Genomic DNA, 23,181 nt, shown 5'->3' with positions numbered 1-23,181 from the left:
AACATTTCCAAGTATTACTTCTCATTATTCTTATATTCTTATATTATTCCATTTGCATTTTAAGCATACAGCGTAAAGGCTGGAAAACAATGAAACATGCAAATAAGTGCTGTAGTCCCAGCTACTCAGGAGGCTGAGGCATGACAATCGCCTGAATCCAGAGGCAGAGGTTGCAGTGAACCAAGTCATTATACCACTGCACTCCAGCATGGGCAACACAATGAGACTCTGTCTAAAAAAACAAACAAACAAAAAAGACTAATTGAACTCTGTGAAAATGTAAAAATTTGTGTGCCACAAAAGATATACAGAGTAAACAGAACCAATGGAATGGGAGAAAATATCTCTGCAAATCATATAACTAGGGAGTAGTATCTAGAACATATACAGAACTACAACTCAACAGAAAAACAACATGATTAAAAAATGGGCAAAAGACTTGAATAGACATTTCTCCAAGGACAAACATATGGCCAATAAGCATATGAAAAGATGCTCAACATCACTAATTATTAGACAAATACAAATCAAAACCATAATAACACATAATAGCCACTATCAAAAAACAAAAACAAAATATCAAGTGTTGGCAAGGATGTAGAGAAATAGGAACATTTGTGCACTGTTGGTGGGAATGTCAAATGGTGCAGCCACTACAGAAAACTATGGTGGCTCCTCAAAAAACTAAAAATAGAATTACCATATGATCCAGCAATTCCACTTCTAGCTATATATCCCTGAAAATTGAAAGCAAGGTCTTGAAGAGATATTTGTACACCCATGTTCACTGCAACATTATTCACAATAGCTAAATGGTGGAAGCAACACAGGTGTCCACCATAAACAACATGTGTTACATACATACAATGCAATATTATGCAGACTTAAAATGGGAGGAAATTCTGCAAAATACTGTAACATGGATGAACTCTGAAAACAACACACTTGTGAAATAAGCCAGTCACAAAAAGACAAACACTATATGATTCTGCTTATGAGACACTTAGAGTAGTCAAATTTAGAGAGACAGAAAAATGGTGATTTCCAGGACCTCAGGAGCAGGAGAAATGGAGGAATTGTTGTTTAATGGGTATAGAGTTTCAGTTTTACAAGACAAGAAATTATGAAGATGGATGGTGGTGATGAGTGCACATTATAAATGTATACAGTAACACTGAACTGTACACTTAAAAATGGTTAAAATGGCAAATTTCATGTTACTTATAGTTTACCATAATAAAAAACTGGAAAAAAATTACCAATGGGGATGAAGTAGACATCAATAAAGAACAAATATCTCTGGATTTGCTCCAGAATAACCTGAGGAGCAGGAGAAAAATGGGTGAGATATAAATAAGAGTATACATGTAATTATGTATTTTCCTGTTTCTTACGTTATTTCACTGAATTATTTTAATATTTACTAAATTATTTTACCACTCTGTTGAGAGCAGTATAACATAAGGCTTTAATAGCACAGACTCTCAAGCTAGACTACTCCATTCAAATCCTAGCTCTTCCATTGCTAAACTCATATTTTAGTTTTGTTATCTGTAAAATGTGGATTGAGTTAATATTTAAAAAGTACTTATAACAGCGTCTGGCAGGTAGTAAGCACTATATAAATGTTAAATAAGTCTGCATTTATCATGGTTTTGATTTTTAATCCATCAGACAAAAAATATTTGTGATAAGCATAGAAAGAGTAAACATATAAACGTCTGTTAAAAAAAAATATATATATATATAAGGTAACCACAGTTTTTGTTTTTACCAGTTTAAAAAATAGAGGAGCCCGTCAACTATACAGGGTGTTGCAGGAGATGTCAATATTTAGCACTTCATTATCTTATCATACTTTAAAGTCATTCAATTAATAGGTAGCTCAGTTTACAATCATAAATATCAAGAGAAAGTGACTTCCCAGTAATGAGATTTAGGAAATGCTACCCCCAAAATATGGCACCTTGGCATTTAAGAAAACAGCAGAAGCAGGAAGGTCTCTCTTTCTCATTCTTTTCTCCCCTGAAGTAGGCCATAAAATCTAGGAAAGTCATTCTTTGACTTTTTCTCTCCCTTCTCTCCTAAAACTCTTATGGGATAGGTGTCCCTATAGATGTGTCACATAGAGATGCCAAGAAGAATCTGAACAAACAGGCTTTGCTAACTCCACCCCAGTTTATCACCATTAGATCATACCCTTTTGTCCTCTAATCATTCTCCTGCATGACTGTCCATAGTAGTACAGCTTTCTGTTGTTTTGCCAAGTCTTCATATCTGAAGTCTCTCATGTCATGCAAAATTTTTATTAATAAATTTATATGCACTTTTAAATTTATTAATTAAATTAATAAATTTGTATGCACTTCTCTTGTTAATCTGTCTTGGTTAGAGAGATCTCCACCATGAATCTAGGGATGGGTGAGGAAATATACCAGAACTACATCCCATATACCAGGGACTATGTCACCCCCTCAAGGCAGAGGCAGGATTTGAGCTAAGCTTTGTTGGATGAGTTAGATTTCAAGGGTAGAGATAAACTGAGGATGAGACTGGCAAAGAAGGTATGAGTAAAGATGAAAGTGAGGGTTTTTTCATATAACAATGATAATCAGGCTGCAGCAAAATGCTTACTAAAGAATAGCAGGAGATAAAACTATTGATTAGAACATAAATTTGGAAGCTCCTAGATATAATACCTAAGAATTAAAATTTATTCTTAAGGAGTAGTTAATGTTTTTGAACAAGTAATATAATTAAGGTAACTTCCTAAAGAGTTGAATTAAAATGGTCCTATCCAAATGAAATGAACACAGACACATCATCCAAGATGAGTGTAAAAGATGTGCAAACAACAATAGCAATGGGAATAGAAAGAAAAAGATAAATACATGCTATATCGCCGAAGTAATAGCAAAAAGACTTAATAACTGACCAAATCTTTATAACAGAAGGTAAGCACTATAAATATTTGGAGATTTTGAGCTCCATGACGAGAGAATGGTAATCCCATTAGCAAGAATAGGTTTTGAAAGCAAAGGTGACGAATCACCATTAGACATGGTGATGTCAGAAAACACAAGTGAAATGTCCAAACTGTTTTTACTAGAAGACTTGTTTCATAAATGTCAGTAAAAATGTTTTGATTAGAAACAGAAATGTGTCCGTTTGTTGGAAGCGAAGTATATAGAAAGAAGGTGACATAAATATGAATAAAGGGTAATTTAAGGGGGAAAATATTGCTCAAATAAAAATATAATTCCTTAAGTTGGGGATAAGACTCTTTTTAAGAACTAAAAAAGTCAGTCTGCCATTGCTGTAACCTGACCAAAAATAAAATTGTATTAGCTATTAAAGCATTGTATGTCAATATTGATTGATTACTCAACAAATATTGAGGACCTCTGTGCCAAGAACTGCTCTAGACAGTGAGTATATAATGGTTAACAAGGTAGGCAAGATCATACTGTTGTGTGTAACTTTTATCCTAATAGTTTGTTGAATCATGATTAATCTAAAGACCACAGGATCACTTTAACCTAAACTTTGCTATTCAGGGTGGAAAATATTTGCATTATCAAATATTGGGATTTATATTCAGCTACTTAGACACACTAATATAAATCTAAGATTTAATACATTCAATATACCCTTAGCCATTCAATATTTTAGGTAAGACTTTTGCCATCAGTAGCATAATTATTCATTAATGGTATTAAATCTTGTTCAGTTAACAATAAGCAGAGGCCAAAATCTCTAATAAAAACAGCAGCTCATAAGTCTACATGGAGCAATCTTTAGGTCAATAGAATATTTAATGTATAAACACGCTTTGTAATATCTTGCAGAAAGATATTAGAATTAAAAAATGAGTCAGGCGAGCTCACGCCTGTAATCCCAGCACTTTGGGAGGCTGAGGCGGGTAGATCACCTGAGGTCAGGAGTTCGAGACCAGCCTGGCCAACATGGTGAAACTCCATCTCTACTAAAAATACAAAAATTAGCTGGGCATGGTGGCAGGCACCGGTAATCCCAGGCTGAGGCATAAGCATCGTTTGAACCTGGGAGGCGAAGGTTGCAATGAGCCAAGATCACACCACTGCACTCCAGCCTGGAGGATACAGCAAGACTTGTCTCAAAAAAAAAAAAAAAAAGAATTCGAGAGACATTAAGATTTCATGCTGACGATTCTCACATCTCAAGTTACAGGTCTCATATCTAACTGCCACCTGACATTTCTAATCAGAAGTCCTGAGCTACTTAAAGCTTAATACATCTAAAATGTAGCTCTTGTTCTCTCCAAATGTTCTTCTTCACAGTACCCATCTGTGAATTATACAGCACTACTGCCCAGCTAGAAACATGAGTCATCCTTAACTCCTTCCTTATTCTCCCACTCCCAACTCCACTACAATTAACCACCAAAGCTGGTCTCTTTTGTCGTCTAAGTCTCAAATCCAACCACATCTTTCTATCCCCACTTCTACCACTCTCAAGTCAGGCTAGCATGCTCTCCATACTAACTAGTCATCCTGAATTCAATCTAGCTTTCCCTGTGATCTGTTCTCCTCATTTTAATTAGGTTCGTTTGCTAAAACAGATAGAATAAAATCATCTCCTCACATTTAAACTCCTTCAATGGTTTATAAAAGCCTCAATAAAATGGCCCAGTCTTACTCTCATCTTATCTCCTGACACTAGCCACTCCCCACATCCACACCCCACGGTGAGCTCTACATTCAAAACTTACATCTCTTTCAGTTCCAGCAATCTTCCCTTTCTGTTACCTCTCATCCTTTGTACATGCTATTTCTTCTGCTAACAGGCCTTCCCCATATTTTTCATCTACATTAATCACCAAATAGTTCCTCCAAGTTTCAGTTTAAGTGTCACTTCTGGGAGGCCTTGCCATATTTCCATCCAGTCATTAAATATATATTTATTAAATGTCTACTATGAGTAAAGTATTAGCTATATTAAAGTACTGAATATATATCTTAATAAATAAAACAGACATGGCCCTTGCCTTCCAGGAACAGAGACTATCACAATACTAATGATACTTGATTATAATTACTTATTTAGTCATCTTTTCTCCTCAGACTAGTAAAGTGTGATCTAAAACCAACTTAATTACAATTACCAATTCATAAAACATCAGACGAATCAATAAAATATTAAACAAAAATTTACTGAGCCCACAGGCTTCAGCCTAGTTAGAAGACTGTAAAAGTTTCAAATATCTACTTTTTTTTTTTTTTTTTTTGAGACAGAGTCTCATTCTGTCTCCCAGGCTGGAGTGCAATGGCGTGATCTCGGCTCACTGCAACCCTCTGTCTCCCAGGTTCAAGTGATTGATTCTCCTGCCTCAGCCTCCCAAGCAGCTGGGATTACAGGCGCCTGCCATCACACCCCGCTAATTTTTATATTTTTAGTAGAGACAAGATTTCACCATGTTGGCCAGGCTGGTCTTGAACTCCTGACCTCAGGCGATTCACCTGCCTCAGCCTCCCAAAGTGCTGGGATTACACGTGTGAGCCACCCCGCCTGGTCTCAAATATCTACTTTAATGGTCATCTCAAAAGAATAGTAAATCAGACATCAGAAGACTTAGGTTCCAATTCTGCCTCTGCAATTACCTGCCTAACCTCAAGCCAGTCATTTATTATTTCTGAATCTCTTACCCTTAAGTGTAATATTATAATAATCAAAATAATGAGGATGAAAGTTGTCACAGTATCATTTATTTCTTGGTAGATTCAAAAAATTAAACTTGTTTCCACAGTTTGAAAAAAATAGCACAAGGAAACAGTTCAAATAATAAATTCCTAAGCTGTGGTAAAATGTACACTTCAGTACATTTAAGAAACTCAGTAACTCTGGCAATATGGACATTCAGTTAAATGAAACTGGTTTTACGAAATAATGTCTAGAAACTAAAGTAAGAGCTTTAGTTCATGCCCCATCTGCCCATATTTTCCCAAGGTGAAAATTCTATTCTTTTTTTCAACTCTAAATGGTATCTTGCTCTATGAAGCCTTTCCTGACTTCTTCCTTAAAAACGTCCTCCTCAGGCCTACTACTACACTGTACTACTCAGACTTGGCAGTATTGTGTTCATCATTTGTACTATAATTAGTCGAGTGATACTGGGAATTCTAATGACTAATTATGCATCCCTAACATATAGCACAGTGCCTAGAATATTAGATTTCAGTAAAGGCTTACTGATTGCCTTGTTTTATTTAGCACTTTTATTTACAGTTTAGACCAATCATAGAAGGCTAAAGTATAGCCATGGCAAAATTCTTTGGTCTGAAGGAGCAGTTTTTATGGTTTCCTGTTCACACATTGGAATGATATTGGCCACTTAGTCTTTGTTAGGTTTAAAAACATTTCAGATTTGGATAGAAACTTTTATACTAAACCCAAGCATGGCTGAAACTTTCTTTGGAAAAACTACTGACAGCTCAACTTCAAAAGAGAACAATGTAGCCTCCCTTTAAACAAATTTAACAGCACAGTGAAACCAAGGGTGAGTTTTAAGAGATGTAGATCAAGAGAGACAGATATACAGTTGACCTTTCACATCTGAAGGGGATTGGTTCCAGGACAACCCCCCAGACACCAAAATCCACAGATGCTCAAATCCCTTATATAATATGGCAGAGTACTATAAACATATATAGGAATAAAGGCATCACACTAGAAAATACTATTTTAAAAATACCAAAAGATGCCAATTTGTAAAAATAACTTGGAGAAATCTATCATAGTAACACTAAGGATTTTCTCAGCTCTTTTTTTACAGTTGTAAATTTAAGTATTTAAGTTTTCTAGAATTAAATAATTCAAAAAAAAAAAAGGAGTTCACTCATATTAAAGCTGGAATTAAGACTAATAACTGTAGCTTATCATACATAATAAGAATAGTAAAAAATAACCACAAAGAAGCAAAGTATTCTAATGCTTGAGTTGTAAAAGACAATAGATTTTAAGCAGACTGCTATTAATCTAGACTTAATGAACCTAATATTTAGTAATGGCTTTTATTTTCTTTTTATTTACAGGCTATGCTGATGTTAGTTTGTAGCAAACTATAAAGAAATTTGCCATAAAGAAATATTTATCCTTAAAAAAAATAGTATGAAGGGGAAAAAAAGGCAAATAATCTGATTATTCAATATTAACTTTGACTGTAACACCTAAAACACAAAGGTATGTTAATTGATGGAACTGATGGACTTAACAGCAAAAAATAAAAATCTTCACATATATTCTCCAACAGAATTTAAGTTGTAATGAAGGTGATATTTCAAACCTTTGAGCACTCTCACAATTTAAAAAATGCACAGTAAAATAAATACTACTTTCTGCCAATTAAACTAGCAAGGATAAAACAAATATTTAGCAGAATGTGGGAAAAGATATTCTCATAAACTAGCAATAAGAATATTAAGTGGTACAACCTCATTGCAGTTTTATTATATCAGAAGTTAAAGGGCACATATCCTTGACCCAGCAATCTACTGCTACAAATTATCCTGACACTCTCACACACTCCCATTGACATAATCAAAAATATTTATTGCAGCAATACTTATATACAGGCAAAAAATCCTGAGATTTACCTAAATATTAATAAGGTAACAGTTATAATAAATGTGGTACATATATGGAAAAAGGTCCAAAATATATTGATAAGCAGAAAGAGAAAGATGTAGAATACATACCAGCTACTTTTGGTAACTCATGGGGAGTACAGTGCTGGGTGGGAGGTAAGAGTTTTACTTTTTACTTTAAACACTGCTGTACTATTTGCTCATAAAGTCACATGTGACTTTTATAAAAAATTTACATTTTGAAAATACTAAATGTGGCTGGGTGCAGTGGCTAACGCCTATCATCCCAGCACTTTGGGAGGCTGAGGCCGGTGGATCGCCTGAGGTCAGGAGTTAAGAGACCAGCGTGGTCAACACAGTGAAAACCCATCTCTACTAAAAATACTGAAATTAGCCAGGTGTGGTGGCATGCACCTGTAGTCCCAGCTACTTAGGAGGCTGAGGCAGGAGAATCGCATGAACTCAGGAGGCAAGGCTGCAGGGAGCCGAAATTGCGCCATTGTACTCCAGCCTGGGGGACAAGAGCAAAACTTTGTCTTAAAAAAAAAAAAAAAAAAAAAAAAGTGAAATACTAAATACTAACTGTTACTTGGCAATACAGCTGGAAAGGGTCAATGTATGTTGTATAATCTCATCTAGAACGAAGAACAAAGAACTGTATTAATTTAAAAGTTTTCTTTTTCATGCTACAACAAAGGGCAGCACATCTACAGTGCTACTAAAGAAACTGAAGTACAGAGAAGTTAAGTTAGAAACTAGATAAATTAATTTAAGACAAATATCCAAAAAGAATTTCAAATTCTTGGATTCGGGGATTCTGCAGTCTTAGCAGCAGCTGCCTATGTTAAATACTGAAGCACAAAATGAAGAGGAAGACTCTGCAATTGAGGTACAGCTAGCAGCCTCTGAGAAGAAAAATTAGTCTAAAATATTTGTGGAGACATGTAAATTAGGCAATCTCAAGGTTAAATTTCTCTGGCTGCTCAACCCTAACCAACAATAGGACTAAACACAGTTCACATCCAGGATTAAAAAGAAAAAAAAAAAAAAAACCAAGGTCTATATACGGTAAGAATCTATGTCTAAGAAAATCCTTGTGGGAAGACAGAAGGAACAGCATGAGAAAAGGTCAATGTCCAACTATGTGTTCAAGCATTATGGCAGAAACTACAGAAAGGAAAAGCAACAAATTGATCCCAGTGGGGAAGAACCTTTTCTTGCTTTGGACTTGCTAGAGGGCAATCAAGCTTCAGGCATAAAAATCTATAGATGATTACTATAGTCAACCAACTAGCCAAATCTCAAACACAGGAAAAAAAACAAAAAACAAAAAAACAAAAAAAACCCCACTAGTCAAAATGCTTTAAAATTTAAGAAGTGTGTTATTTCTTAAGAAAGTATATTGTTTAGGGTGGGTGCAGTGGCTCACACCTGTAATCCCAGAACACTGGGAGGCCAAGGAGGGTGGATCACCTGAGGTCAGGAGTTTGAGACTAGCCTGACGAACATGGTGAAACCCCATCTCTACTTAAAAACACAAATTTAGCTGGGTGTGGTATCACATGCCTGTAATCCCAGCTACTTGGGAAGCTGAGGCAGAAGAATTGCTTGAACCCAGGAGGCAGAGGTTGCAGTGAGCTGAGATTGCACCACTCTATTCCCACCTGGGCAACAAGAGCGAAACTCCGTCTCAAACACAAAACAAAAAAAGCATATTGTTCATATATATTATATTACATATCTACAATAAAAAAATTTAAATACCTTTCAACAAATAGCAAGCTTCCTCAGTTGTGGGAATCGAAAATGTTACCACAGTTCCAGGCTATGATTCTACAATTTCTTCTTCCATCCTAACAGTTTTTTACCTTCAGAGAAATGAGGAAAAGTTTTCTTCACTTCTTACATGTGTGACTAGTGTTCCCAATCTTCTACTTGTATTAGTCTAACCTTTCAAAATCTTTAAAGAAATAACTAGTACAAACCCAAAAAGAAAACACTCTTCATAGCAAACACTTCAAATTTCTGCAACATGGATTAATACCTCCACTTGGAAATACTAATCAAAATCAACAATGACAGTCTTACTTTAGGTCTGAACTAAGAATATTTTACTAGCCATTGAAAGAAGACTTGGGAAATAATTTATTTCTCTTTCTAAAATGTCTATAATGCTGTCTCTGGATTGTCCTCAGTGGCTCCTTCCTATGGCCCAACAGCAACTGAAGTGCCAATGCCCCCATCCCATTCCAGCTAGCATTCTGAATCTCTATTTGCCTGGGAGAAAAGAACACTTTTCATTGATCTATGTTTAACAAAACATTTACCGAATGCACACAGTATTCCCAGCACTGTGCTACTAAGATAAATGAGACATGGATGGTATCTACCTTCAAACTCATAGTCTAATAAAGAAGACAAACTATGCCCAGGCCTGGCTTAAAGGATCAGACAGATGCTTCAGATAGGCTATTTCAGATCAGCTGACAACTAGCAGAGAGGGCTCTGGCAACTGGGGAGGCACGGGGTTGAGGGAAAGTGACAACAAGCACCTAGGACTAGAACTAGGAATATGAAACATCATACTTAGTTTATTCATATAGTCCTCAGCATTCTGGCATAGCTACAGTGAGATAACTGCATGCCATGTTATAGGGTTTACTACATTTTATTTCGAAAGTGATGGGGGACAATTAAAGAGATAGGTAGAAGAAGGAAAAGAGTATAGAAAAGTTAGCAAGTAGGAACAGAAATATGGAGAATCCAATAACCAAATCACAGAGAAAACATAAATATTTTGTAGTGTGTTCATACAATGGAATATTACTAAAAATAAAACAGCAATAAAAAATAATGAACTGCTGATATAGTCACAACATAGATGAAGCTCAAGAACATTATGTTGAATGAAAAAGCCAGATACAAGAGTACATACTATATATAAAATCCAAGAACAGGCAAAACTAAATTATGCTGACAGAATTCAGAAAGATCATTACTTCAGGGGAAAAAAGCTACTGGATTGGAAGCGGGGAAAGCACAAGGAACTTTCTAAAGTAATGAAATGTTCTGTATCTTGATCTAGATGGCGGTTACATGTATGAATGTGTATGCGAAAAGTCATTCAGCTCTATACCTCAAATTTTATGTTACTATATATATGTAAACTATACCATAATAAAAAAGAAAAAAATACATATATAAGCATGGTGGAAAATAAGGTCAGAATAAGTTAAACCAGTGTCATCTCACAAGCAATATCAAACACAGAATATCAGAACAAAAGTTCTAACAGACACTGTATATTCAACTAGAAAACAAATCCCTAATAAGACCTTCAAGTACAAAAGTCTGGCTTCTTCTCCACTGTAAGAGGATATATAGGCAAGTGTTATTTCTAATAAATGCTACAAAAGTAAATTATTCTTCCTAAAGAAAAATAGTCCACTATAAAGCAAAAAATAAAATTTTTCTACACAATAGGAGGTACTATATTGATCAATAAGGTATGACAAGCACTTAATAGAATTTAGAGCACAATAAGTACTCTTCAAACTACCACTACTATTATTATTATATAATAGCAATAAAAGGAAAATTTTGCTTCAAAACATGCCCAAACCACTGACTGAGATTTCTTTCAGTGCGTATTACTGAACTACAGCACTTTTCATCCTAGACTTCTTTTTTTTTTCCTTTAACAAACACTGAGATCAGCAAATTTTTGACAGCTGAAACATCTGGTTAGAGAGAAAACCAAGTTAACTCCAATTTTTTCAGTGTTCGTTTTCCCCTGTTTCCATTTTGAAGCCATATTCACTTACCAATAAACAGTAAATGTATCTTTTTAAAACATGTCAACAGCTTATATTATTTAAAAGCATTCTTTCACATACCAGACCAAAAGTACATGATGCCAATTCAACTTTTTGAAAGTGAACAGCCTTAGAAAGCTAATCAGAATGCTGTATTAGAGAGGTCATTCAGTAGAGACACCCACTAAGAAAACATTAAAACAATAATTTACAATTTTGAATACTATATTAACAGAAAGAAATCACAATTTGGCAAATGTCCCATTTGGGAAAGTGTTTCCTTAACAGTAATAACGAAGCAAAATTCACAAAAGCAATGACTATTCATATACTTTATCAACAAAGGAGAAAACAATGAAGTGGCACAATAAATGTCTTACTGAAGTGGTGAGAGTTTAATTTGAAGAGTGGCTGAACCGAACACTAACTTGATTTTCTAACATGTTAGAATATTCACTGGAAACCTGAATGCTTTAGTTAACTTCAACACAAAAGAAGGAAACTAAAAATTTAGTTCCACAATTTGATAGCTGTAATTTTACTCCCATCAAATCAAGTGGATCAAGTGTGTCAAAAAGACAGTTATTTGCATTTCAAAATTTTATTTAAAAACTCCTTGGTTCTGAACTCAACACCACATTTTTAAGACATATTTTTTTTTGTATTATTCCTATCTCAATATGTACATTTAACAAAGCAGTCTTCTACTTACCTAGATTTTGTCTTATTAACATCTTGCTGCAAGAACAATCTCATCCAAAATTAAATCAAACCTGAAAGAATACATACAAAGACCAAGGTTTAATTTTTTGTGTCAAGCATGAATAACTACAGCTACAATACACTACGATTTTAAATGAAAAACCATAAATCAAATTATATTTCTTGATATAACATAAAAAAAAAGCATTCAACTAGAATACGATCATTTTAATCTTTAGGAAACTATTGCTAAGTGCCCCCCCAATCCCACTGTTTTTTTTTTGAGAAATAATAATCTATTCAAATGAGAAATCGAAACTTTCTAATTCTTTTTTTTAAAAAAAACTACAATAAATTTTTTTCATTAATTTTAATAGTATGGCAATGGCAATAATGAAAATAATTAACAAAACACACATCTTTCTAGATCAGTATTTATTTAATATTATGTACATATCAAGACGTACACCAAACAGCTGAAGACAAAAATGTTATAGTATTGGAACACATAAAAGTATATACTAATAGTAATTCTCATAATAGCCAACACTGATTAAGTACTTACTAAATGCAAAGCACCCTTATTCTAGAGAATAGAATGTATCAATACTTTCCATCTTCAACTTAATCCTTAATTTAGTATAAAAGTGACTTCTATTCCAACAATCCACTGAACATGCATTTGCCAAAAACACACCTACCATTACTAATTTTACCATATTTCAGAAGTTCTAAAAACTCAGTGTGTCCCAAACTCTATACATCCCCTCCTCCCCATACCTGAAACTAGCTTATGACTCTTCTAAATTCTATATTATTTAAAAAATAGCACTACCATACCTACCTCTGTTATCAAGCTAGATTACTTTAATTGTTTTATTTTCATACTCACTATCATCTCTGATTTGTCCTTCCCAGAACCACAGACCTAAAATTTTCTGCACAGTATCTAGAAAAGATGAGATACTTTCTCTGCCACCCAATGCCATCATCTCCCACCAACCCAGAACTGAACATGAGGGCCTGTTAAAAACTAAACTATAAAATCAAAGTAAGAACATTAAAAGTCTACTATAAACGACTGAGTGGGATAAGCTGAACAATCGCCCCACAAAAGATATCCACACCCTGATCCCTGAAACCTGAGAATGTTACCTCACATGGCCAAAAAAAAAAAAAAAAGGCTTTTCAGATATGATTACATTAAGGATCTTGAGAGGGGAGATTATTCTGAATTATCTGGGTGGGCCATAATGCAATCACATGTATCCTTGTAAGAACGAGACACACTCTGAAGGCAATGAGAAGACACAGCAGAGAGGCTGGGCACAGTGGCTCACACCTGTAATCCCAGCACTTTGGGAGGCCAAGGTGGGCAGATGACCTGAGGTCAGGAGTTCGAGACCAGCCTGGCCAATGTGGTGAAACCCCATCTCTACTAAAAATACAAAAATCAGTTGGGCATGGTGGCACACACCTGTAGTCCCAGCTACTCAGAAGGCTGAGGCAGGAGAATCTTGCTTGAATGAAGGAGGCGGAGGTTGCAATGAGCCCAGATCATGTCACTGCAATTCAGCCTGGGCAACACAGCAAGACTGTCTCCAAAAAAGACGACAACGACATGGCAGAGAGAAATGAAAATGCTGCCTTTGAAGACTGGAGGGACGTGGGCCACAGTCAGGAATGCCAGCACCCACTAGTATCAGGGAGAAGCAAGTAATGGATTCTCTTCTACAGCCTCCCTCCTGAAGGAACAAAGCCCGGCCATCACCTTGATTTTGGCCCAATAATACTGATTTAGAACTTCTGGCCTCCAGAACTGTAAGAGAATTAATTTCTATTGTTTTAAACCAACCAGTTTGTGGTAATTTGTTAGAGCAACCACAGGAAATTAATACATTGAAGATAGCGATAAACTGGAAGCACCTCTATATAAAAGATGTTATGAACTGAACTGTGTCTCCCCCCAAATTTCTTATATTGAACCCTCATCCCAAATATGACATTAGAGCAAGGACCTTTCAGGAATCCAGTTAAATAAGGTAACTTATGAGGATTTTACCCAATATGACTGGTGTCATTCTTTTTTTTTTTTTTTTGAGATGAAGGCTCACTGCAAACTCTGCCTCCTGGGTTCAAGCAATTCTCATGCCCCAGCTTCCCAAGTAGCTGGGACTACAGGCACACGCCACTATGCCCAGCTAATTTTTGTATTTTTTTTTTTTTTTTTTTTTTTTTTAGTAGAGACAGGGTTTCACCATATTGGCCAGGCTGGTCTCGAACTCCTGACCTCAAGTGATTCACCCGCTTTGGCCTCCCAAAGTTCTGGGATTACAAGCGTGTGTCACTGCACCCGGCCCAACTGGTATCATTCTAAGAGACACAAGGTATGTACACACAGAGGGCAGGCCATCTGCAAGAGAGAGATGCCTCAGGAGAAACAAAACCTGCCAACACCCTAATCTTGAATTTCCAGTCTCTAAAACTGTGAGAAAATAAATTTCTGTTGTGTAAGCCACCCAGTCTGTAGTATTTTATGACAGTCCTAGCAGACCAATGCATATTTTAAAAACTATATATGGTTGCACAAACAATATAAACATACTTAAATGCCACAGAACTGTACACTTGAAAATGGTAAATGTTGTTATGCATATTTTACCACAAAAAAAAATAAAGGCATATACAAACATCACACACAAACAAACTTCGACTTAAGTTGTTTAATTTTACCTTGCTTTGCTCGTACTCTCCAAAATCTGAAAAAAAAAAACCTTTTAACTGCATTTGTTCCCCACAAACCTAAACCAGCACATTTGAGACACTTTGTTTTTATTTTATTAATTTTTAATTGACAAATAATAGTTGTATATATTATCTATTTATGGGGTAAAATGTGATGTTTTGACATATGCTTACATAGCAGAATGATTAATTCACGCTAATTAACAAATCCATCACTTCACATACTTATTTTTTTGTGGTAAAACACTTAAAATCTACTCTTTCATCAATTTTAAAATATACATGCATTATTACTATATTTCATAATTCTGTGCAACAGATCACTAAAGCTTATTCCTCCTGACTAAAACTTTGTACCATTTGATCAACATCTCCTCTTGCCCCGTGCACTCCCAATCCAGCCTCAGGTAAACACCATTTCACTCTCTACTTCTAAGAGTTCAACTTTTTTAGATTCTACATGCAATTTAGATTACGTGGTGTTTGTCTTTCTGTGCCTGGTTTATTTCACTTAGCATAATGTCCTCCAGGTTCATCCATGTTCTTGCAAATAACAGAATTTTTTCTATCTTAAGACTGAATAGTATTCCATTGTGCATATATACCACATTTATCCTTTCATGCAATGATGGACACCTAGGGTGCTTCCATATTTTAGCTATTGTGAATAATGCTGTAGTGAACATGGACATGCAGATACCGCTTCAGCACACTGATTTCAATTCCTTTAGATATATAACCAGAAGCGGGACTGCTATATCATATGGTAATTCTATTTTTAGTTTTCTAGAAACTGCCATATTGTTTTCCATAATGGCTGTTTATTGTGCATTCCTAGCAAGGTACACAAGGGCTCCCTTTCTCCACATCCTTGCCAACATGTGTTATCCTTTTGATAACAGCGAAGACACATATTTTTTAAAAAAAGATTTTACAAAGAAGTATGATAGAACGTATTTTAAAATCTATACCTAAGAAATACAATTGGAATATTACTTATATAAGGGGGGGGGTACAAAAAAAGAGGATAAAACTTAAAAGCAGTTGGCACAGATGGTTTTGCTTCAAGCAGTATTCTAAGAGAACACCTGAATACTAAAATGTCAGGTATAACACATCCTCCCAAAAACCCATAACCACAGTCTGATCATGAGAAAAATATCAGACAAATTCCAATAGAAGATCATACAGTATATCTGACCAATATTCTTCAAAACTGCTAAGGAAAAAAAAAAAACCTCATAAGCTCATCAAAAACAAAGTCTTCAGAAGCTTAAGAAGAAACGACAACTAAATGTAATATATCTTGGAACAGAAAAAGAATACTGGGTAAAAACTAAGAAAATCTGAATAAACTATGGTCTTTAGTTAATAATAATGTGTCAATATTGGTTCATTAACTGTAACAAGTGTACTGTACTAACGTAAGATGTTAATAACAGGGAAAAATGACAGTTGGAGGGGTGGTTAAGGAAAAAACATGGGAACACTATACTATCCTGCTCAAATTTTTTGTAAACCTAAAAACTTCTAAAAAAGAATGTCTATTAATTTTCAAAAATATTGTAAATATGCTGAAGAGGCGTGAACATATTTTAGAAAACTAAACACTGACAATTCAGAAAAGTCTTTACAATTAACTCTGAAAGTTCAGATACATATTAAAATTATATAAAACGTAGGTCACAAAAACAAGTCTGAATAAATTTAAGAAGACTGAAATCATACCAACTATCTTCTCTAATCACAGTGAAATGAAACTAAAAGCCAATAACAGAAGGAAAACAAGAAAATCCACATATGTGGAATTAAAAAACTCACTCTTAACCAACCAATGGGGCAAAGAAATTACAAAGAAATTTTTTAAATATCCGGAGACAAAAACAACAAACCACTAATTTATGAGATGCAGCAAAAGCAGTACTAACAGGGAGGTTTATGGCAGCAAAAGCTTACACGTTTAAAAAAAAAAAAAAAATCACAAATCAACAACCTAACTTTGTATCTCAAGGAATTAGAAAAAAGAGGAACAAACTAAACAATAGCAGAAGGGAGAAAAATAATACATATTAGGGCTGAGATCAACTAAATACAGAACTGAAGACAAGGAAAGAAAAAAACTCAGTGAAACCTAGAGTTCGTTTTTGGTTTTTATTTTTGTTTTTAAAAAAAAGATCAACAAAATCAATAAACTCCTTAGCTAGACTAAGAAAAAGACTTGAAAAATGAAAATCAGAAATGAAAGAGGGGACATTACAACTGATGCCAGAAGGATTATAACAGAATATTAGGAACAAATATACATCAACAATTGAATAACCTAGAATAAACTGGTATATTCCTAAAAATGTACACCTAGCAAAATGAGGACATGAAAAATAAAAACTCTAAATGGCCTATAACTAGTAAACAGAGATTCGATACAGTTATCAAAAACTTCCCAACTAAGAGAAGCCCAGGACCAGATGGCTCCGCTAGAGAATTCTACCAGACATTTAAACAAGAATTAACACCAAGCTTCCTCAAACTCATAAAGAATTCAAAAGAAGGGAATACTTCAAATTCATTCCATAAGGTCAACACTACCCTGACACCAAAACCAGAGAAAGACATAACAAGCAAGAACAAAAGTATAGACATATATCCGTGATTAATACTGATGCAAAAACCCACAACAAAATAGGAGCAAAACAAATTCAGCAGCACATTAAAAGGATTACACATCATGACCAAGTGGGCTTTACTCCTGGAATGCAAGGACAGTTCAACACATGAAAACAAAATAGAAACAGAAGGAAACTTTAACATAATAAAAGCCATACACAAAAAGCCCACAGCTAACATCACACTCGACAGTGAAAGACTGAAAGCATTTCCTTTAACATTGAGAACAAAGCAAGGATGTCTACTGTCACCATTTCTATTTAACACAGCAGTGGAAGTCCTAGCCAGAGCAATTAGACAAGAAAAAGGAATAAACTGCATTCAACCCGGAAAGGAAGAAATAAAATTACCCTGGTTCTCAGATGTGACCTTACATGCATAAAACTCTTAAATTTTCAAGAAAAAAAAAATGTTAGAAGTAATTATTTTGGCAATGTTGCAGGATACAAAAAATAAAAGCACACAAACACACAAACATCAGTTGTATTTCAATAAGCAATTTGAAAAAGAAATTAACACAATTCCATGTACAATAGTATCAAAAAGAATACAATATTTAGGAATTAACCAAGGATCCAACAGACTTGTACACTGCAAGCTATAACACACTGCTGAAAGAAACCACAAAATATACAAATAAATGGAAACACACTGTATCCATAGATTGGAAGATTTATTGTTAAAATGTCCATACTACCTACAGCAATCTACAGATTCAATGCAATCCCTGTCAACGTCCCAACGGCATTTTTTGCAGAAACGGGAAAACCTACCCTTAAGTTAATATAGAATCTCAAAGGACCCCATAGAGCCAAAACAAACTTGAAAAAGAACAACAAAGTTGGAGTCCTTACAAGTCCTGATTTCAAAACATACTAAATACATACTAAAAACTTGAAAAAGAACAACAAAGTTGGAGGCCTCACAAGTCCTGATTTCAAAACATACTAAATACAAATAGTAATCAAGACAGCAGTGGTGCCAGCATAAAAAGACATATAAATCAATGAAACAAAATAGACAGCCCAGAAATAAACCCATGCATTTCTAGTCAAACGGTGTTTGACAAGGGGGCCAAGACTATACAGTGAGGCAAGGACAGTCTTTTCAACAAATGGTACTGGGAAAATCCAATATCCACCTGAAAAAGAATGAAGTTGGACCCTTACTTTACACCACATACAAAAACTATAAAACTACTAAAAGAAAATATAGGAGAAAGCTTCGTGACATTGGATTTAGCTATGAATTCTTGAACATGACACCAAAAGCACAGGGAACAAAAAATGGAATTACATTAAAAGTTAAAAACTTCTGTACATCAAAAGAAGTAATCAATGGAGTGAAAAGACAACCTACAGAGTGGGAGAAAATATTTGCAAATCATGTATCTGGTAAGAGGTTAATATCCAAAATATGTAACATAATGAACTAGACAACAAAAAATTGACTGAATTTTAAAATGGGCCAAGTTTTTGAATGGACAATCCTCCAAAGACGGCATATAAAACAAGCACATGAAAAGATGCTCAGCCCAGTGTGGTGGCTCATGACTGTAATCCTAGCACTCTGAGAGGCTGAGGTGGGAGGATCGCTTGAGCTCAGGAGTTTGAGACCAGCCTGGGCAACATAGCAAGACCTTGTCTCTACTAAAAATTAAAAACAAATAAAAAATAAACAGGTGTGGTAGCACACATTTGTAGTACCAGCTGCTTGAGAGGTTGCGGTGGGAGAATCACTTGAGCCTGGAAAGTCAAAGCTGGAGTGAGCCATAATTGTGCCACTGCACTCCAGCCTGGGCAATATGGCAAGACCCTGTTTCAAAAAATATATAGTAAGAAAGAAAAGATACTCAACATCACCAGTCATCAGAGAATGCAAATCAAAACTACAAGTTATCACCTTACATCCACTAGAGGCTGTTATTTTTAAAAACCCAGGAAATAACAAGTGTTGGTGAGAATGTGGAGAAACTGGAACCCTTGGTGCACTGTTGGGGGAAATATAAAATGGTGCAGCCATTATGAAAAATATGACAGTTCCTCAAAATATTTGAAGTTAAATTACCATATGATCCAGCAATCCCACTTCTGGGCATATACACAAAGAATTTAAAGCAGAATCTCAAAAAGATATTTACATGCCCACGTTCACAACAGCATTATTCACAAGATCCAAGAGAAAGAAGAAACCCACTGTCCACCAATGTATAAACAGATCAACAGAATGTGTATACATACAATGGAATATCATGCAGCCTTAAAACAAGGAAATTGTATCACATGCTATAGCATGGATGAACCTCAATCTCCTCAAGGGCATTAAAACTGAAATATGCCAAACACAAAAGGACAAATACTTTATGATTCCATCCATGAGGTACCTAACATAGTCAAAATCACAGAAAGTGGAGTGGTTATAAAAGTCTATAACTTTTATAGTGAAATTAGTGTTTAACAGATACAGAGTTTCTCTTTTCCAAAATGAAAAATTTCTAGAGACCTGTTACACAATGTGAATACACTTAACACTACTAGACTGTACACTTAAAAACAGTTAAGATGGTAAATTACTGTTATGTGTTTTTTACCAAAATAAAAGATAAATATGAAGAGTAGAAAGTACACATAAGAGCCAAGATGGAGTAACAGGAATTGGGTTTGCCCTCCTCCCTGAAAACTCAAGAAATCAGAAAACATACGAAACAATAGTTTTCAGATATTAGACATTAGGCAACCCCTAAGGGTGAACCCTGAAAGGGAAATAAGGTGAGCAAACAACTGCCTGGAGGAAGTACAGATCCCCGCCCAAGGAAAGAGTATCTATGCAGAATCTGGTGGTAATCCTTGAGTTGAACAGACTGAGCTAAAAGCCTAAAAAAGTCAACAGTTAAAGATCACAGGGCAGAGTACTGAAGAGAAGATAACTCCACAAACAAAGAACACCCCCAAGTATCTAGCTACATAATGATTAGAGCAACTCTGTGTGGAAACTATCCAAGCAAGGAAGAGTCACCCAAAAGGATGAAAGGGAATTGCCCTAGTCTCACACAGCACAATAGTACCTGTTCTCTTAAGAGTGGAAAATCTCCTAATTCACCTAACACCGGATAAAAAGGAGTCTTGCCTCAGTGGGAAAAGAAAGTAATCCTAAGCTATATGCTGTTAAAGAGACAGACCCCCAAAAAGGAACGTGGCAGAAAAGGAAGAATTACAAAGTGGCACCAGGAGAACTTTCGGGGGTGATGAATATATTCATCATCTTGTTTGTGGCCTCCTAAGTATATATATGTGTCAAAACTTTTCTCACTGTATACTTTACATATGTGTACTTTATTACATGTCAATTATGTCTCAATAAACCTGCTTTTAACACCTTCAATAATAGAACAATCCAATTACAAAATAGGCAGATTTGAAGCAGCACTTCGGCAACAATATATGAATGACAAGCATATCAAAAGATGCTCAGTATCATTTGTTACTGGTGAAGTGCAAATTAAAGGCACAAAGAGGTATCACTACACAGTTGTAAGAATGGCTAAAATTAGTAAGACCAACCAAACCAAGTGTTGGTGAACAAGTGGAGGAACTAAAACTTTCATATATTCATATGAGAAGATAAAAAGGTACAATCACTTTGTAAAAGTTCCACCATTTCTTAAAACATCAAACATACATCTACTACAGGATCCAGTCACGGAGTGGAAACTCCTAAGTATTTGTCCAAATAAATGAAAGTATATGTCCACACAACGATGTATTAGTCCATTCTCATACTGCTATAAAGAACTACCTGAGACTGGGTAATTTATGAAGAAAAGAGGTTTAACTGACTCTCAGTTCCACAGGCTGTATAGGAAGCACAGCTGGGAGAGGCCTCAAGAAACTTGCTATCATGGCAGAAGATGAAGGGGAAGCAAGCACATCTATCTTACCATGGTGGAGCAAGAGAGTAAGAGTGAAGGGGGGAAGTGTTAAACATTTTTAAGCAACCACATCTCATGAGGACTCACTCACTACCACAAGAACAGCAAGGGGGAAATCTGTCCCCATGATCCAATCACCTATCTCCAGGTCCCTTCTCCAACACTGGGAATTACAATTCAACATGAGATTTGGTAGGGACACAGAGTCAAACCATATCAAACGATTTGTATACAAATGTCTATACCATCCTTATTTGTAATATTCAAACACTGGGGGGAAAATGTCCATCAACATGTGAATCCTTACATTATATACCTGCAACAGAATATGTAGGACTGAACTAATGATACATGCAACATGAATGAACCTCAAAAAAAATACGTTGAGTTAAAAAAAAAAAAAAAAAAAAAAACTCCAAACAAAAAGAGTACGTACTGCATGTGTTGATTTATGTAAAATTCCAGAATATGCAAATTACCTTATAAACTACCTAAAGCAGATAAGTCACTGTCTGGGCAAACAGGAGTACCACCAACAGGCATAAGCACACTTTTTGAAACTAAAGGGTATGTTCCTTATCTTGAATGATTTCATAGGTGTATACAGACGTCAAATCTGTTCAAATTGTTTACTTTAAATGTGATTTTTTAATGTGTCAATTGTACTTCAACAAAGCTGTTAAAAATTCACAGCATACAAGGAATAGAAAAAAAGTAAATCTCAAAGTTAGAATAATAAATGAACACCAAAATAAGTCATTTATGACCAAAAAAAAAGATATAAATGAATTACCTTTGAACAACTGCTAATTTACCAACATCTACTTACAATTGGTAATTCAGTGTATAAACAATGCTTCCAAAATCTCATCAGACCTGACTTATGAAACAAATACAGCAAAGAGTAATCTGGACTACTGGGCAGATTGATATACAAAATTTGTTCCTGCCCCAATTTCTATATGCAAACAATTCTTACTGAAATATAGTGAGTTCAGAACTAAACACTGAAAATTAATCTAATTTTACCAACTGAAACAAAAAGCCCAATTGTGAAAATAGCCCAATTCTGTTTCACCTCGTTATCCATGTATTTGGCAAGGAAGTTTTGTAGTTTCTCTCTTTAAGAGGTGGTCTGCCAGTTGCAGTGGCTCATGCCTATAATCCCAGCACTTTGGGAGGCCAAGGCAGGAGGATCACTTGAAGCCAGAAGTTCAAGACCAGCCTGAGCAACACAAGGAGACCCTGCCTCTACAAAAAATACAAAAATTAGCCAGGTGTGGTAGTGCACGTCTGTGGTCCTAGCTACTCAAGAGGCCAAGGCAGGAGGATTGCGTGAGCCCAGGAGTTTGAGGTTACAGTGAGCTACGACTGTGCCACTGCATTCCAGCCTGGGCGACAGAGCAAGACCCTGTCTCTTAAAAAATAAAAAGAAAAAAGAAGCAGTGTCCTCTCCTTGACCTCTTAAATCTGGGATTGACCTTATAAGAAACACCAGTGGAATCCAGCAGATGTCACAGTTTGCCAGTTTTGAGCTTAAGCCTCAAGAGACATTGTATACTTCTGCTCTCTTTTTCAAAACCTTGCCACCACCATGATAACAAGCTAACTCTCATCTGCTTCAGGATAGGGGGATAACCCAGATGTCACAGCACACCCTAGACCAAACTACAGCCAACTCAATATAGGCCATCCTAGATCAACC

General features: G+C 35.4%; 1 protein-coding gene across 13 annotated transcripts in view; it reads right to left on the bottom strand.

Moving 5' to 3' along the window:
• Positions 1 to 23,181, bottom strand: part of ZNF644 (zinc finger protein 644) — a 101,715-nt gene that overhangs the window by 55,817 nt on the left and 22,717 nt on the right. For all 13 annotated transcript variants that reach the window (XM_073008598.1, XM_038002767.2, XM_007978007.3 and 10 more), the window contains one exon: positions 12,150 to 12,210. In XM_073008598.1, the coding sequence (XP_072864699.1) occupies positions 12,150 to 12,193 (44 nt within the window). In that variant the 5' untranslated portion in view covers positions 12,194 to 12,210. The remainder of the gene's footprint in view (positions 1 to 12,149; positions 12,211 to 23,181) is intronic.

Source organism: Chlorocebus sabaeus, chromosome 20 (genome assembly GCF_047675955.1).
Source record: "Chlorocebus sabaeus isolate Y175 chromosome 20, mChlSab1.0.hap1, whole genome shotgun sequence".
NCBI lineage: Eukaryota > Metazoa > Chordata > Mammalia > Primates > Cercopithecidae > Chlorocebus > Chlorocebus sabaeus.
This window is presented reverse-complemented; position numbering and strand designations above follow the sequence as displayed.